This window comes from Triticum dicoccoides, chromosome 4A, assembly GCF_002162155.2.
Source record: "Triticum dicoccoides isolate Atlit2015 ecotype Zavitan chromosome 4A, WEW_v2.0, whole genome shotgun sequence".
NCBI lineage: Eukaryota > Viridiplantae > Streptophyta > Magnoliopsida > Poales > Poaceae > Triticum > Triticum dicoccoides.
Genome location: NC_041386.1, coordinates 723050927 through 723069572, shown reverse-complemented (window position 1 = coordinate 723069572; position 18646 = coordinate 723050927). Strand labels below are relative to the sequence as shown.

At 43.1% G+C, this 18646-nt stretch overlaps 2 protein-coding genes across 3 annotated transcripts; one reads left to right on the top strand and one right to left on the bottom strand.

The window, feature by feature from the left end:
- The first annotated feature begins 7504 nt into the window (after positions 1 to 7504).
- On the top strand, positions 7505 to 10568 carry LOC119288184 (receptor-like protein EIX1). The gene has a single exon (XM_037567811.1). It carries the CDS (start codon positions 7523 to 7525, stop codon positions 10394 to 10396), a length of 2874 nt encoding a protein of 957 aa, XP_037423708.1. The 5' UTR covers positions 7505 to 7522; the 3' UTR covers positions 10397 to 10568.
- A 1489-nt stretch (positions 10569 to 12057) lies between these two features.
- On the bottom strand, positions 12058 to 18425 carry LOC119288183 (disease resistance protein RPM1-like). Of its 2 annotated transcripts, none has more exons than XM_037567808.1 (5): positions 18202 to 18425; positions 13496 to 16420; positions 13265 to 13386; positions 12591 to 13005; positions 12058 to 12495 (listed from the first exon to the last, which is right to left on the bottom strand). In XM_037567808.1, the coding sequence occupies exons 1-3, from the start codon at positions 18315 to 18317 to the stop codon at positions 13350 to 13352; spliced, it is 3078 nt and encodes a 1025-aa protein (XP_037423705.1). In that variant the 5' UTR covers positions 18318 to 18425; the 3' UTR covers positions 12058 to 12495; positions 12591 to 13005; positions 13265 to 13349. The 2 variants fall into 2 exon arrangements, with proteins under 2 accessions (XP_037423705.1, XP_037423704.1); XM_037567807.1 differs by having other exon boundaries at positions 13265 to 13389; positions 18202 to 18423.
- Positions 18426 to 18646: the final 221 nt, after the last annotated feature.

Here is an 18646-nt window from a genome sequence, read left to right as displayed (position 1 = left end):
CATTGTCGGCTTTCACAGGCAGTGAACCACATATCAACATTCGGCTCAGCCTCTCGGAGGTGCTCATAGGGGTAGGGTGTGCGTGTGTGCGTCCATATGGGTGAGTGTATGCGCGTGTATATGAGCGCTTGTGTGTCCACCGATGCTAAAAAAACATTTGAACCATGTCTGGTTTTGTGTCCTCAGCAGTAGTGTCACGCAAAAAAGTGGTCCCACGTTCCATCCCAGTTGGTTGTCATGGATCTACACCCTACATGAGCGAACTTGTGGTGTTTTGGTCATGCGGATTGACGATTCATGATCTCACATATCGTTGTTCAGGTACTTTAACTTTGTCTTGACGGTGGTTAGGACAATAGTGTTATAACCGTATTGTTGTCACTTCATCTATCATTTCGTTCTTTTGTGCTCCCAATCTTCTTCCCTTACAACATGATGACGAAGCAACATTTCGGCAAGCTGCCTACCATAGTTCATTCCTCAATCATATGTTCTCACATGTTGAGCTGCATGATTTAGAGCAACTCGTAAAACCGCGTCCCGCAAATCTCTACCTAATAATAAAGGGGATATTGCTTTTCGTGGTATGTCAGCTAAATTGTCCTCAAAGTTGCAAAATATCACCCACCGATGCAACCTATACGTGATAAAAAATGTTTCAAACAGGGGAATCCCTGCCTTGGCCGGCCCATGCGGTAGGAACCTTCTATAGTGCACTCTGTGTGTTGTTAGAAGATACAACACGCCTGTTTGGACCGGCCTATATCTGGGCGGCCTGTTTTTAAAATTTCGTTTTTATTTTTTATTGTCCTTTTCCATCTTTGTATTTTTCTAATTTCAATAATTTGTTCGAAAATTTAAAATTGTGAATTTAGAAATATTTTTTTAATAATTCATAAATGTTTGTGGATTCAGAAAATATTTGAATATTCAAAAAATGTTCGCAATTTTGAAAATGATGGAAAATCGAAAAATTCTCATGATTTTATATAAAAAAGATTCATGAATTGAAAAATATCCTAAAAATTCAAAAACTGTTTGTGACTTACAAAACAGTTTATTAATTCATATAATTTTTTTTTGATTCAAAAAATGATCTTGCATTTCAAATATGTTCGTTAAATAAAAAATATGTTCGTGAGTTTCAAAACTCGTTCCACCAATTTCCAAAAATAATCGTCGATTCTAGAAATGGTTGTCTATTCAACAAAAATGAATTAAAAATGTTCAAAATTTTATTTTATTTTACAAATAGTATCAAGTTTTCATGAATTAAAAAAATTCATGATTTTAGTAAATATTCGAACATCTATAAAAATGTTCACAAATTTGAAATATGTTCACGATTTTCAGATATGTTCACGAGTTTAAAAAATGTTCATGAATTTCAAAAAATATTCATGATTTCACTAAAATGAAAGTCATAGTGTATCTCGGTGATGCAGCAAAATATGGTCATGAGCATTGGAGATTAGGATTTTTGTTTCTCCTGTTGGAATGCACAGGCCATTTTCTAGTTTAATATTAGGGCCACACGTAAAAAAAATGTCGTACTGCAAGGCCTTCGGCGAAACAGATCATGTAAACTCATCCAGCGAAATTTTGCGGGATGAGTTTATAGGATCTGTTGCATACCAGAGGCCTCGCGGTACCGCTAATTTTCATGAACTTTCCAAATTCATGATTTCCAGCAATATAAACTTAATAGAATGACAATATATAAAATTTTATTCATTAAAAAAAATTGTTTAAATTTGGATAAATAATACAACAACAAATGGTTCAAAGGAAAAGAATTGTTCAAAGCCAGCCAACCATCGATCTGTGGTGCTTTCTCTTTGGGCCGGCTTCAAATTTGTCAATAAGATGCAACAACACTAGGTGGTCGACATCGTCGTCCAAAATCATCTCCTCTATGTCGGAATCATCCAATGAAGAACTCAATCGTCCATATAAAAGAATACACGCCTAATATTTTTCTAATATGTTGCCGCGCCTAAAACTAAAACAACAAGTGGGCAAGAAATTACCTTCCCCGGAAGCAATTCCGCGGGCCGGAATGAAGTTAACCGCCCCTTTCTTCTCCGCCACCGGCCGAAGCAAATCGGCAAGCTCTTCGTCACCAGGGCTGAAATCTGTGGGGTCGGCAAACGTTGCCACACCATAGTCGACTACGAGGTTCACCAGCATTCAGACCAATCAGATCCATCCCGCTACGTTGCCGTGCGGTAAGCTACGGGCAGATCCGTGGCGCCGGTGCCAGGCACTCGCCCGCGTGGAGAAATCGGCACCCCGGTGTCCATAATTGGTGGAGAAGGTTCGACTGGGGGGATCAACTGATTTCAACGAGATGCGGCGGCAGCCTCGAGGGTGCGGACTGAAATGTCCTTCATGTGCTCGAGCAGGCGGGATAGGGGAACGAAGAAAAAGAGGGGGCGGGGCGTACATATGGCAGATGCGGGCCGGAATTTGCAGAATCTTGCGAAAAATATTAGCGGAGGGCCGAATATACCAGATCTGTTCTGGGCTGAAAAATCGTTACCACTCCATATATCATCGGTTATTATAGCAGAAAGACTGTTTTTCTGTATCTGCTAGAGTTACTCTTATGGCGCTCTTTTAAATATTAATTTTATTTTAGTCAAGCTTTATTCATGTCTAGTCTTTGCAGTCCTTTCAGGGATGTATGGATAAAATTCATCATGCAAGAGGTGGACCTAGAGTTGAGGATTGCAAAAGACTTTGATGTAACTTCTAAAATGACCTTTTTCTTGTTCCATTTTTTTGAACTCATATGCTTTGTTTATTTTAAATAAAGTTGAATCATTTACTATAAATACATTAACTCATATACTTGGTTCACTTTTAATAAAGTCGAATCATTTACTTTACAAAAACATGAGGGGATAGAGTATATTGTATAGAATTTCTCTTCAACGCACTTGAAGCCTTCCTAATAGCTCTAGAATTGAGCTATTACAGGAGTTCGTTTTCTTTAGAACAATGTTTTCGTTCAAAAATATTATACAAAGTATAGTAAAAGACAAGTCTATAAAATAATACAAAGTATATTGTGAAATAAAAAAAGTTCACATACAGAGATGTAAATGTACTATGAAAAGGCCCCCCAAAAAAAGAAAAACTCCCGGGCCCAGTTTCTTTCTCCTTCCAGATAATAATTGTGCTTCTAACTGGGCCAGCCCAGCAGACAAATAAGTCCAAGTGCGACAGGTGATGAGGTGAAGTGAACCTACGGGCGGCAGCAGAAGAGTAATGGCGGCTTCCTCGCCGTCGCCGCCATCTCCCTCCGCTCCGATACAATCCACACCCTTGTCCGTCCACTCTGAGGTAAGCTACCCCACCACCTCCCTCGCTCCCTGCCCCCGCCTCTAGGTCAAACCCTCCTTCTTTACACACACAGTTCAGTAGTTCAGTGTCATGTTTACCGTACCAACTTGCTCCATCGAAGAGTCGGTAGTGACGGTATGACTGCTAATTTCTGCTAATGAAAAGCAGAACCGGCCAGGATGAATTTCCTCCCCTTCTGAATGTTGCATGAGTTAAAACAGTAAGCACCTCTTCTTGTTCTGTAAGAGTTAAAGCTGAGACTCCTATGTGGGAATTGATGCCATGAGTTGTGACTAGCACAAATGCCCGTGCGTTGCAACGGGAGAAAAATAACGAGGTGCTAATAATAAGAATGGTATATGAGTGATCATGCACAGAACTGGTTGAAGGAGGGAACTTTGTGGGACATACCATATGCTTCAGGGAGACTTCGTGTATCCATGTATCTGTCTTCCGTCGGCTTTCTGATCGAATAGAAAGCACAACATCAAAACATGAACAATTTGCATTTTGACGCTCGTCTTGCTACTTAAGTCATTGCGTCTTTGCAGTGACCTCCTTTGACTAATATAACAGCGGCTTCATCTCCCGTTGTGAGGAGGCAGGAGGTGAATTAAGTTTGGCGAACCTTCACAAGAGGCTCTTGCAAGCAACAAAATTGAGGTTTCGTAAGCATGCACGCTCGACTACCCATGTGATCACAAGATGACAAAAATATGGCAATTCGATCATAAATGTCATATATACCTGATCGCAAGCACATGTGCCAAGTCTGATTATCATGTACATGAAGTTGCAGGTCCTTCTTAAGATGTAGGTCCTTCCACTGTCGAGGTGGACAACTCTCGCCGTCGGAGCCGAGCCGCCATGGGGTGTGGTCACCGCCATGCAGATCACTCCTCTGTGTTGGTCCGCCTCGTCGTCGAGCTATTGCACTATGTGGTCGGCCGATGGCCAGCGCCGGCCGAACCGTCGCATCGTGCATGTCCGTCGGGTCACACACTCTCGCATCAATTTAGCGGCTCACAAATCCCACATCCCTATTAACATTAATTCATATTTATACTATGTCATTTAAAAAATATGATGTCCGAAAGGTAAAGAGTTTACAATGCTTGGCATTTTCTTGTTGACACATTGCCGCCAGCAGTAGGAGCCCACCCCCCATTCCAACATATCCACTTCTTTTGTGGACATTATCATCGGGCCTCGTTGGGGATTAGGGGTGGACTAACAAGCAGCTCGGCTAGTTAAGCTCGTGCTCGTTAAGGCTCGGCTCGTTAAGATTAACGAGCAGAAAACCCTGCCCGGCTCGGCTCGTTTGAAGCTCGTTAATCTCGTGAGCGCTCGTTTACAGATTATAATGTGTTATGATATACAAAATGAATGTGTACCTGAGGTTTTCAAGATGAAATATGGTGACTACAAAAAGAAATGCACTAGTTTTTTTTGTCTCATATGTCGATTAGACTGAATTGATGGGCTGAGGTGCTATAAAAAGGTTGTCATGTAAGATGAAAATATTACTTATGTTGTTACTAACGAGTTTAACGAGCTACTCGTGAAACTCGTTAGCTCATTCTTTAAGCTCATTAAGCTTAACTAGCTGAAATCAATGATTAGCTCTGTTCATTAAAAAGCGAGCTCCGAGCTTAATGAGCCGAACTATCAAGCGCTCACTAAGCTCGCGAGCTATGAGCTTTTGGTCCAGCCCTATTGGAGATCATGATTAGGGCACACAGAGCTGCAGGAGAGATGTTAAAACAGAGGGGAGTGCTCCTCTATCCCAGCTGACGTGCGGGGGTGAAACATAACATGAGTAAGATGGAGTGTTGTCGCATTATCTCTACTCTTCATCCCTCCCTCTCCCCTCCCTATCTCACGAACGAGATCGGTGACGTTCAGAGTTGAGGATTATCTTAATTGTCAGCAAGTCTAAGTGAGCTCCAAATACCTTTCCCTTTGAGAAACATCTAGTTCTAACATTTCACTCACTTTTAATTGTTGTATTTGACGACAGTAACAACAAACATCAAGTAATTACCTGCAAAAAAAATCAAGTAATTATAATCGGCGAAATTACTTCACGTGCGATAGAATCTAGTACGATTTCCGTCCGACGTGACAGTGGATCATGGTTTTGGGTACCGGGCAGAAAATTCGGGTACCGCCCGGTAACGGCGTTTCTGGCTGCCCCACGATAATTAGGTATCTCAAGGAAAAAAAATGAACTTTTTAAATTTAAACTCCTACCTTTTAGTTAAATGAGATATATCTCTAGCTCAAACATAAGCGTACTTGTGGTGCCGCCAGCAGCCAGCAGACGTAAAAGGGTGGCGCCGCCGTCGTCCATGCTGGTGGTGCCGCCAGCAGCACTGCTCAAGTTCCAAGTTCCGTCCTCCCGGCCCCTTTCCCACTTTGGAGTTCATTCATCCTTTATTCCGTTCCCTTTGGCGTCTTTTTTCTTCCTTGTAGCCTCTTATTTCTTATTCCTAGATGGCTTCTCTTATTCATAGATAGCTTCTTAACACCCAGACAAATCTAAGACGTATATAAATTAGATGTAATGGATGTAAGGAGCCGATGTGGGACTATTTAAAAAGTAAATTGACATCAGGATAGGTGGGTTGGATCACCGGCTGCAGCACGGCGTAGCTCGCATTGTTTTTTTCAAAGCACGTTGAGGTTGGTTTTGAGACGGAGAAAGAAAAGCTACGTAGGAAAAAAGAAACCTACGTGGTAGGAAGTTTTGAGACGGACGAACGAACGGATGGTTTTGAGACCGAGAAAGGAAAGCGGCGTACGGAGTTTTGAGACGGACGAACGAACGGACAAAATTACGCGGGTAAAATAGTACCACCTCGGATGTAGAAAATAATATAGGTGAAAAACTGAAAGCGTAAATTCACGGGAAGAAACGTATTGTGACGGTGAACCCACGGAGTCAATCCGTGCTTTATTATTATTAGTGAAAGATAAGTAGCTGAATCAAAAACTAGACTAGCCTGATACACCTACAGGTGCCTGATGTGATGCCATGTGTGATAGGTAACTGAAGCATAGACTGGACTAGCTATCACAATTCCTGGTATCTTTGCTTGTCTCATTATAATTCATCCGTATACCGTGCCTTGGAATGTTAGACTTTGTAATCGCATCACAGGAACCACACATCCTTGTGTTTCTAGATGATGAGGATATCTGTCACTTACTGTGCCATGTGGTTGCTGTGTGTGTTAGTGTTAGACCCAGTAAAACAAGTTCAGTTAAGGACTTAAGCTTTCAAAGAGAAAAATAAAAGTCAAAGCAATACGCTGTATATATTCAAGTCGGCCAGCCGAATGAAACTCGTACTCATGTTTTTTTCTTCTTCTTCTCAATTATCTGTATCACAATCCCTCTGCAGGTGCCTGATGCCTTGTCTGATAGTTAATGAAGCAGAGCCTGGATTTGCTAACAAATCAGGTATCTTTATATTTGTCTCATTATTATAATTCATCTTTGACCCCTGAAGGTGCCTTGGAACGAGACATCTATCGTGGTATTTCTAGATGACGAGGATATCACTTACCGTGCCGTCTGTGTTAGGGTGCCAGGAAAACCAATTTAGTTAAGCATTTTAGCTTGCAAAGAGAAAAATTAAAATAAAAGTAATTCACATTATATATTCAAGTCGGCAACTTCTATTAATGCTTCTTTTCTGAATTGTCTGTATCACAATCGCCAACTGTACTGTCCTTGCAGTTTTGTAACCATCCATCGTTGACCGGTGACTGACGCCCTGTGTGATAGGTAACCGAAGCAAAGACTAGGCTAGCCTACAAATCAGGTACCTTTATTTGTCTCATTATAGGTCTCAGTCCCATCAGTGGAAGGGGAACCACATATATATCCTGGTATCTAGATGCGAAGAACATCCTGCTATCTAGATGCGAAGAACATCCTGCTATCTAGATGAGAAGGACATCCTGACTTGCGGTTGCCGTGTGTGTTAGGTTTTTGCGAGCATAAGACATACAAATCACATCAATGGTGGTAGCCAGTCTTCCGTCGACCGGTGACTTGTCCTCTGAACCCAAGGACAGCTCCACTATATAACAAGGTCCAGACCAGACTTCATAAGCATGCATACATACATGCCCAAATAGCCGCAAGAGAAAACCCACACTGAAATATGTCTGACCTCAGGATTCTTTTCCAAAGAACTCTGGTAGCTTTGTTGTGCTTGCTCCTGTCCTTTCCGCCACCAGCCACAGCCTCTCCCCTCTATGCACCAGCTTTGAACGGGAGCTGTGTCGCGTACGAGAGGATCGCGCTTCTCTCCATCAAGGAGAGCCTCTGGGAGCCCAGCATCAACCTCTCGTCATGGCAAGGTGAAGAATGCTGCAACTGGAAAGGTGTCAGGTGCAGCTACAAAACCGGCCACGTCGTCAAGCTCACTCTTCGTGGAAGTGCTCAAGACTGCCTCAGATACTCTACGTATAGAGGTGCGATAAGCCACTCCTTGGTTACTTTGCAGCAACTAAGGTATCTAGACTTGAGCTGCAATAACTTCAACTGGACTGAGATACCGGAGTTCATTGGTTCTTTCCCAAGCCTGAGATATCTCAACCTTTCATATAGCTTGTTCTATGGGAGAGTACCCCCGCAGATTGGGAATCTCTCCAAGCTTGCCTACCTGGATCTCAAACCCCCTAGCTATAACCTATTGTACTCAAGTGATCTTCAGTGGCTCTCACACATGCCATCACTGAAGCACCTCGACTTGAGCTATATGAACCTTACCAGTGTAGTAGACTGGGTCCATAGAATTAACATGCTTCCGAATCTTAGCAAGCTTTACCTACAGCAAACTGGCCTAAGAAGCACAATTTCTGTCCTTGGCCAATCCAATCTTACAGCACTCGAGGTGCTTCACATCTCATGGAATAACTTTAACACCACCATTGCTCCCAATTGGTTTTGGAACTCAACGTCCCTCACTTCTCTGAACTTGGAAGCTTGTCGCTTTTATGGCCCTATTCCGGAATACATTGGCAGCATGGCTTCTCTTGAAGAAGTTAATTTCGGGGGAAATAATCTCATGTCCACCATGATACCATCAAATTTCAAAAATCTATGCAACCTGAAGATACTAGATCTGTCAGCCAGCCACACCTTAGGGGATATCTCAGAGTTGATGGGGCGGTTACCAAACTGTACTTCGAACAAGATGCAAGTGTTGGACTTGGGTGAAAATATGTTAGGTGGGGCCATGCCCAGTAGTCCAGGACCCCTTCAAAACCTCACCTGCTTGGCCCTGCCTCACAATAAGCTTACAGGACCTATTCCGAAATGGATATGGTCACTCACCGAATTGCTTGTTTTGGATTTAGAAGTCAACCAACTAAATGGTGTGGTCACTGAAGATCACCTAAAAAGCCTCAGAAATTTGAAGATCTTAATTTTGGGCAAGACACTTCTTCAGATCAAGGTCAGTCCGAATTGGATTCCTCCATTCAATCTGCAAGTGCTTCTCTTAGAGGGTTTGAACCTAGGGCCGGAATTCCCGTCATGGATTAGATCACAGGCAGACCTTCAGATCCTTATGATTGCAAATGCAAGCATAACTACAGTCCCAGATTGGTTTTGGGAAGCATTTTCAAGGGCAGAAGTGGTGGATCTGTCCAAAAATCAGATAACTGGCACACTACCAGCAACAATGGAATTTATGGCAGCAGAAATAATGGATCTCTCCAATAACAGATTTACCGGTGCAGTTCCAAAATTTCCAAGAAATATTAAAGGCATGTACTTATCCGTGAACTCTTTATCAGGGACATTGCCATCAGATTTTAGAGCCCCATTGTTGCAGTATCTTAGTATTTATAACAATTCAATATCAGGCCCCATTCCATCTTCATTATGCTCATTGACACAATTGACTCTGCTAGACCTATCAGGGAACAAGCTGACAGGAGAAGTTCCAAGTTGCGAAGAGGATTCTAACCCACCCACGCATAATCTTAATGTGGTAAATTTGCATACCAACAACCTCTCAGGGGAGTTCCCAAGAGTCTTTCGAAGGTGCCCCAATCTTGTTTTACTTGATCTTTCATATAACAAATTGTCTGGAGACCTACCTGTCTGGATGGGGGAAAATTTACCGTACTTAGCATTGTTACGTCTGCGGTACAATATGTTTACTGGCCAAATTCCTGTTGAAATCGGAAAGATTAGAGAGCTACAGTTTTTAGATCTTGCACACAACAACTTCTCAGGAAGTGTGCCAGACTCATTAGTTAACTTGAGTGCAATGGCCCACACTTCTGGGGATAGTGATGTTCTTTATACTGTCATTAGTAATAGACAAGTGTTTCATGTGTACAACTCATATGATGGCTATATTTCCTTTGGGGAAACATTATCTGTTCTTACAAAAGGGCAAGAACTTGTATTTTTATCTCAAATCCCATACATGGTGGTTCTTGATTTGTCGTGCAACAATTTCACTGGAGCGATCCCTCAAGATATTGGTGCTCTAATTGGATTAAGAAGTCTGAACTTTTCATGGAACAACTTAAGTGGTGCAATCCCTGAGAAAATTGGCCAGCTCAAGCAATTGGAATCTCTTGACCTGTCAAACAATGAGCTTTTTGGCGAAATCCCTTCAAGCATGACAGACCTTACCTCTTTGAGCCATATGAACCTGTCATACAACAATCTTTCTGGAAAGATACCAACGGGAAATCAATTCCAGACTTTTGATGCATCTGACTACATTGGAAACATTGGATTATGTGGTTACCCCTTGATGAACAACTGTACAGGAAATAGTTCAAGTGGACCTACAGATGCAGATCATGGAGATGGATCCGATGATATATCCCTTTACCTTGGTTTGGCTGTTGGGTATATCCTTGGCCTTTGGGTGGTCTTCTGTGCGATGTTGTTTAAAAAAAGATGGAGAACTGCTTATTTCATATTTGTGGAAGGGCTGCAGGACAAGATTTATGTGGCAGTGGTACTGAGATGGGCCAATTTCAAGAGGAAAGTCCGTGAAACTTAAATACTGTTATATGTTATCGATGATAATCATCATGTATGCATTCGATCCAGAACTTTCTTTTCTACAAATGGCTCTCTATATCCGAGAGTGTTGTGACAAAAGTGTATTGTATGAATTGGCATGTACGACTGCCGTGTTCTCCATATGTAATAAATGTTGCGCTATTTATAAACCTTTTGCCATGTATTGTATTTCACTTTTTCTATTTTTAAGTTGAGAATTGATTCTTGCCCTGTAGTACTGTTGTAGTGTTGATATGCTATATATTCAAATCACTAAAATGTTCCTTCAGATACATGTTAAGTAAGCAAACCAAATCAATTCTAGAAGCATACATACCCTGATACGACATTCTAAATATTGAGATGAGAAGCAGCAGCTGCTGTCGATGGTTGGTTCCTTTACAGAATGTGTTCCCGATGGATGATGTTTGCAAAAATGCGGAATCAATGGCTGTAGTTTCAGCTTGTCATGGCTATGCTGCCAATTTTATCTTTTTCAGTTCATATGCCCAAATGGGCTAGAATTCCAATTGCAATGTAAGAACAAATTATTTTGGCTGCTAGTGATGAAAAACAGTAGATGAATTACAAGTACATTTATAGAGTAGTAGCAATTAACACCTGTCTCAGTTGATAGTTCCCAGTACTGACAAATATTTTGAGAAGTTAAATACCTGGCCTGATGAAGTTCATCGGCACTCAAACCTGGCATGAGACTGAGAAGAAGAACCGGAAGCTGATAATACCATAATTAGGAGGAGAAGTCAAGGCAACAGAGAGTTCCAGTGTTGGAGTTCCGTGTATAGGATTGTAGGAAGGCATTTTTTATTGTCGTGGAAGTGTAGGAAGGAGGGGTGAGTAGATGATTCCGTGATCGGCATGGGTGTTGATTGCACAGTCTGCTGCAAACAAAATGGTTAGTGTTATGAGAATCGAACTGAATTGAAAGGAAATGGGTGTCGATTTATTGACAAAGGTTGTCAGCACAGATTTAATTTGGTTAAGCTCAGGTAGCATCGGTTTGAGTTGTAATTTACATGCACACTCTCGATACTTGCTAGTCGCAGCAAATGTTCATCCTTTGAGCGCAATTAAACCAAAAAATTGCACAATTTATCTTGTATTTTAACACCGCATTTGGGCATTCTGTAGCGTTCAAGACTTACTGCACCATTGAACAGATTCCTTGTCAAGACATCTCACACTTGATCGATACTTTTTCTTCTGCTCCTGCATGTGCGTCTTTCATCAAACTAGTTCAGTTTGCGAGACTTGCACTACAACAATTCTACTTTTCAGTTACAAACAAGTCAAGATAGATGTGTATTAGCTTCAACAAGTAGTAAAAAAAGCAAGCCTCTACTGAAAATTCCACGCACATGATGCATACATGCGATGCCTCTGATGAATTGATGATCACATCAAAGCATACATGCATACTCTGCAGTGATGAATTATTGAAGACTTGCTGCTCTGAGTTTACTTATGCGATGCCTCCTCAGATTGTTTGCTGGTGTCAATCCGGTTGATATGCAAGACGCTCTCACCCTACGAAATTAGTATTCAACCAGAGACATGAACAAATCTTGTCACAGATTTCGGAATGGAATAGTACAGTTGGTGCCAAAATAAATATGATTACAAATAAACGCATAAGAGTAAAAGACCTTGTGCTGAAAAACTAATATATCATCTTTTTCATAGCATGTCTTGTTACATGTGAAAGAATGTGTGCAGCCACAGCAGGCGTGTTTCATTGAATCAATCTGCGGAACTTGGATAGCGAGTTCGCATTCTCGATTCATAGGGAAGCACACATAACTTCGCAGTAACAAATAGAATTCTCATCTTAAAATACAGAGAAGAAACATGCCGGTAAAGTCTGCGTCAATAAGTACACGTTCTCCTCATCAAGCTGATCCATTCGTAGTAAGAATCGTCTGCCAGCTGCCATCTTGTTAAGGGAATCAGCAGTTGCCACTAGATCTGATCAGGGAGCATAACTTCAGAGGCCACCACCAGCCACCGGACTTGAGTAGCGTCTTGTGATATAGTCCGTTGGATCTTACAGTTCTCCCCGCAGCTGAATATATATGTCTTCACAGGCCAACAACACCATGTATCAGAAATTGCAAGTATATGTACAACATGCAGCGAGATAGCTAGAGAAAGGAGCTTGTTTCTGAACTGACCGGTTATGAGGATGAGCTCAGTTTGCTTCAGATGCCCACAGACTTGTTGAGGCACTGCGAGCTTCTGGCTAGCTCGGAAAATGGATCGATCATGCGGCTTCCAACTTCACACTTTGACAACATTCAGTGTCCTTGGCAACTACTGGATTGTTTGGAACTTGGGATGTTTATTCACTTGAGCTGCAGAAGCATCGGGAATATTGCCCAAGGCTCATCTCTCGGTCTTGTGGATATCAAGATACCTGAATTTGAATAATGCTCCTCTTCTGAGTGAACAATAATTTCTTCAGGAGTTACCTTCCTCCAGTTTTGACTCCTTGGACCTTGCAGGCTAGTAACCTTCAGCAAATTTTGAACCAATCAGACAGTTTACCATGTTGTTCCAGCTTGTCCCATGTTGAGAAAGTCTAGTGTCCTGCAGAATTTGGTAACCAAAGAAAGCTTCCTCAAATTCATTGCACATAGGAGGGTTTCATTTCACACATTCCAGTTTCTAATGACCAGAATCTAGCTAAAAGAATTAGACGACAACTAGCAAATATGTTAGTGCATAAATACTGTTTCGGGCACAACTGCTAATGAATAGAAACAGAGGAAGTAGCAGCATAGAGGCCTTGTGACAGACATTTGATGTGCTCAACAAACAAAAACAGGAAGAGGTGAGTGGAAGGTACCAGCATGGTGGTAAGTCGTCAACTCGTCATATGAATGCGGTGAGATGAGGCCAGACCTTCACCATTTACAAAGAGGCGAGCAGCATCAGCATGAATTGTATGTGTAGAGCAGATCACCATGGCTGCTGGAGACAAAAGAAAGAGATGAACACTGTAAGTTACATTCAGCACGAGTAGTAGTAGGAGAAATTATAACATTCATCAGCCAAGAGGAAAAGTTAGTTAGCTGACCTGATGACGTTCGTTGTCGGCATGACCACCGCTTCTGATTGTGAGCTCTCCCCCATCATACAAGTCTGTGGGAGGAGGGATGGTTCCTCTTGCTCCTCTATTTCTGCAACACCAGGTCCTTGGACGACATTCCCCAAGTCATGCTCGCTGCAGTCTTCCTTGAGTTTCAGCACGGGATGGTTGGGGTGTGTGTCCACTTCAGCTTGCAGCACACCAAGGTTCGCCACTCTGCCTTGGTAATAAAGTGAAATCTTCTTGAGCCTTGGGAGGTGCTTGATACCAGTGATCCCTGATTCCAACGTCACATAATTGAATGCTAGCTTTTCCATCTGGGGCAATGCGCCCTTCTGGAATTTCACCTCCCTCAGGTCAACCGGACTAGTAATGCAAAGTTTTCTGAGATTCAGAGATGCTTCTTCTCTGAACACTAACTTCTTCCCATAGTAAGCAGCCGCCCCTAGATTGAGGAGCATGAGCTTGGGCAGCCTTCCTAGCATTTCCGTGACTTGATCTTCCTTTAGGTAGCTCCACTCCAAGTGAATCTTCACCAAATGCTTCATACTTCCAACCCACTCGGGCATCTTTCCTCCAAGATCTCCGAGCAACTTCAACTTATTTAGCAGGGGAGGAGGGGATGAAACATTATGCAACCACTCGAGTGATCCATTATAGTCAACATCCAGACTAAGAGAGCGCAGGGAAGAGAGCTTCTCTATGGCGGCACCGAGATACAGTATCTTGCGTTTTTGCTCGGCAAACCTTCCTCTACCTACCATGCTCAGTTTTCTTAGCTGAATAAGATCCCCCAACTCTTTAATTGCTTTCTTGCTGGTTTGTTTGATGTCCACCACCTCTAGTATCTGTAGCTCCTTTAAGTTGCCAATCCCTCTTGGTATCCTCACACCTTCTGTCTCAGACCACCGGCTAGAGTATGCCATATGTATCTCAGCAGTTAGTTCAGCACGATGATCAGCATCAACTGAAGGTGTGCATAGCATTGGCAGGCACAATGTGTGCATCAAACATTTCATGGGTTCATCCTTATCAAAATAGTCGTATAACTTCCATCTGCTACAGCGAAGGCTGCGAAGACAATGGAGTTCAGTGATCCCAGTTGGCAGTGCTGCTATATAACTCTTTCTAATGTCCAAGTTTTGCAAACCTCGTAATCTCTGTATCGACTTTGGAAGTGCATATATATGTGAAGGTCCTTCAAAATCCACATATTTCAAATGGCACAACAACCCAATGTTGTTGATATCTTTTTGTCTAATTTTAAACAGTGTATTCTTTAGATCCAAGGCTCTAAGCATCCTCATGTTGGTTGAACAAACTGAAGGCGAGGGCTCCGTGGGTCTCTCACCAAACATTGTTAGTGACCGAACATGGCTCCAATCCATGCCAATATTTTGGCACTTGCTACCATGGTATGCTACATGACGGAAGTTCCCCTCTAATATACTCGCTTCACTATCTCCCAGCAGGTGCACAAAGTTTTCATCTCTAGAAATTGAGACCATTACATCACGTATGATATCATGGACCCGGCAGCTCTTAACAATTCCTTCTATGTTCACTTTTGATGGTTGAATCATGTTTCGGTTGATTAGCTCATTGAAATAACCTATTCCAACATCCCCAACATACACTCCACCACTAGCTGTAACATACCCCTCTGCTATCCATCTATCAACCAAACGTCTTCTCTTGATTTCAAAATCCTCCGGAAAGATGCTCAAATACAGGAAGCATGATTTAAGATGAGATGGCAAGTGGTTGTAACTAAGAGTGACCATCCTCCTCATTGCTTCAAGGCTTGGGTTAGTCTCAAGCTCTGAGGGAATCTGCTCATAAATACTCTCCCACATTTCTACCACTTTGGTAGCAAGCAAACCTCCTATGGTGAGTATAGCCAATGGTAAACCACCACACTTATTTACTATTTTGGAAATCACGTTCCGCATCCTTTCATCACTTTCAGTTTCTTTGTGTGTTTTCCCAATCTTTTTCAGTAACAAATTTGTTGCTTGATCTATCTGTAGGTGTTTAAGGTGGTAAATAAGCGATTTGGAAGCACACTCCTGAGCTAGGCCAATATCTCGTGTTGTTACTATTATCCGGCTACCTTTGATGTTACTACTAGGAAAAGCAATATCTTTTATCCACCCCCACACATCAATGGTCCACAAGTCATCAAGAACGATTAAGTACCTCTTCTCCTGTAGCATTTCCCTGAGGTAGCTAGCGAGGTCATCTACTTGCACCATCTTTCCTTCAAGTTCCTTCAAACATTTCTTCAGTTCTTCATTTCCGAAAAGTTGCATGATCATATCCTTGAGCATCTCTATTTTGGAAAATGTCTGCGAGACTGTGATCCAAGCACGGTAAGAAAAATTATTTACAATATCTTCCTTACTTTCATATGTCTTCCTTGCAAGAGTGGTCTTTCCTAAGCCACCCATGCCAACAACAAATACCACTTTGGCAGCACCACCTTTAGTCTTGACATCCATCAACTCAATCAACTCCCCCTTAGGCTTGGAAAATCCAACAAGTTCTGCTTCATCGACGTTGCTAGCCGAGTGATTGCGAATATCTTCCATGTGAGAATCAACTTCATCAATGGCATCGGAGGCATCCATCTTGATCAAGTTGTACCGGGTGTTCCTAGCACTTACTTCTTCAACTCTTGTTTTGAGATCGCGAATCTGAATTGCAATGCGGTGGCGATCTTTGAGCTTCATCAGCTGCCATGACAAGCTTTGGCTTCCGACATGCACCATGAACTCACCAAGGCCATCTTCAATATTATAGGACAAGTCCCTCACTTGCTTTGCCCACACCTTCAGGAGCACGTCTTTCTTCTTCATTTTTTCAGCGACCTCAAGGAATGCCTGCATCGTCTCGAGCTCGTCTTTGATGAACCTATGCCAAACAAGTGTTCAAAACAAAGAACATTTTCAGGAGAGAATTAGAACAACGCTGATTGGTGCAATTCTAGAGCTATTGGGATTTTGGTTGAGGCTGAAATTTTTCTGAAACTGAAAGTAAAAAACCACAGTGCGTCTTTTCGATAAAGGGTGAATTTTATTATCTCAAGATAAAAGTATCAAGAGCATACACCCGACCTCTGCATAGTTAGGATTCACACAGTCAACACCAACACACGCACACAAAAAACACGCTCACAAATAGCAAAGTCATGCAAGACCAAAGCTATATGTAGGCGAGGAAAAAAACTAGCTCGGATCCGTGATCCGCAAACTAAAACAATGACCATATCCGCACCAACCATCTTATCACATCACACAAACGTCGAGGTTCTTCAACATCAACGCCTTCAGGAAGGGAGCGGCGCCCAATCGCCGCCGTCACCGGATATAACCAGCAAGGTCAGAATCTAAGTTTTCACTCTGAAAAACCAGTCTGAACATATCCGAAAAATACCTTCAACAAAGTAACGACGGAAAAACATCGCCATTGCCAGGTATAACCAACACATGTCGGACCTAGGCTCTCACCCTAGAGCTCAAGAACAGATGCTTGAGTAGCACCATCATCGACGTAACTTGTGTGTTGTCGCCACCACTTTCCCGCAATCCCAGCAGCTACATGTGATGTGCGACCGCTGCCGCTGCACAACCATCCCTCTGCATTAAATCGTCGTTCATAGTTTGCATCTCCCTGCTGAACATGACCACCGGATCTGGAGAGAGCAACACTCGTGAAGACCTTTCGGTGGCCACCGCAATTTACGGCGAGTCCGCCGCCGCTGACGGGAGTGGCGTAGATGATGAAGCCGCTAGATATGCCATTAATCCCCGCACCACTACCACCACCGGATCAGCCGGACAGTTCAGCACACTATGAGAGTCGTGCTTTCAGGGAACATGAAGCCAATAGGCCAAATCACGTATCCCAATGACAACATCACAGAGATCATCTTGCACCACTTGGAGATGGTGAACGCCCCATGGCTGGCTTCATTGTGAGACAACGGGGAGAGGATGCAATCGTGCGAGCTTGCGGCTGTTGAAGGTCAGCATATGGTGATCTGACTAGTCGCTTGGACACAGATGCCATCGCCAGGTAGAGTTAAAGAAGAAGAAGAAGAAGAAGAAGAAGAAGAAAGGGGGCAGGCCCTGCCGCCGCCGCCACGGCCGCTGGTGGCGACGACGGCAGGGAGGAGTACTGGAGGAGGCGGCGCTGGAGATCGGATGGGAAGCCGCCCGTGTCGCCCAGTCGAGCGCAGTGGCGGAGCCAGGAAAATTGGATTAGGGGGGCCAGGGATGTTATAATTGGTTGGAAGGGCCAAACCATTGAAAAAATAGGCTCTTACCTGCAAATGCATACTAATTCTACACTGTTTATAAGTAAATTAGCAGTAAATCCTTGATGTTAGGGGGGGCCAGGGCCCCTGCTGGTCCCCCTGTCTCCGCCACTGGCTCGAGCTGCGCAAGGGCGATCCGTTATTTGTGGGAGTCGAGGTAAAAGAGATAGGACAACTCACAATGAGTGCATCTTCATTAACAGATATCAAACCCGTGAACGTTGTGCACTAAAGAGACTGGTAACTAAGAATATATATGTGTGGGAGAGATGTGCACCGAGTGAAATAAATGTTGCGTGGGATATACATGATGGAGTGGCCGAACAGAGATTAAGCAGCAGCTAGCGATTTGGTCGCAAATTAGCAACATATATACCAGATATCCTTGCGGACGCCGATGAGGAGGCCCATCTCGGCGGCGGCGGCAGAGGTGGCCATGCTGATGGCGCCTCCCAGCATGGACCTCGCCATGCTCAGCACCGTCTCCGCCATGATCTCGGGCACAACTCCGATGATCACAGGCAGGGCCGGTGGAGTTAATCAAGCTGCTGCTCTTAGCACGTATGCGTATGCCGGAGGGAGAGGGAGCGAGGGTGTCTTGTGTAGCTGATTTGATCGGTGAACAGCCCAGCATTTAGGTAAGCTGTCACGGAATGTAATGCCTTTATTTCTTTCTTTCTTTGTTATTAGGTACACCAACTAGTGGCTGACAGGGCAAGATAAAAAGATGCAAAGGAGATGGAGATTGGGGACATATTATAGAATAAGTCTGTGATTTGACCCTCCTCCCCTCCCCTCCCGCGTCGCTCCCGCGAGCGACC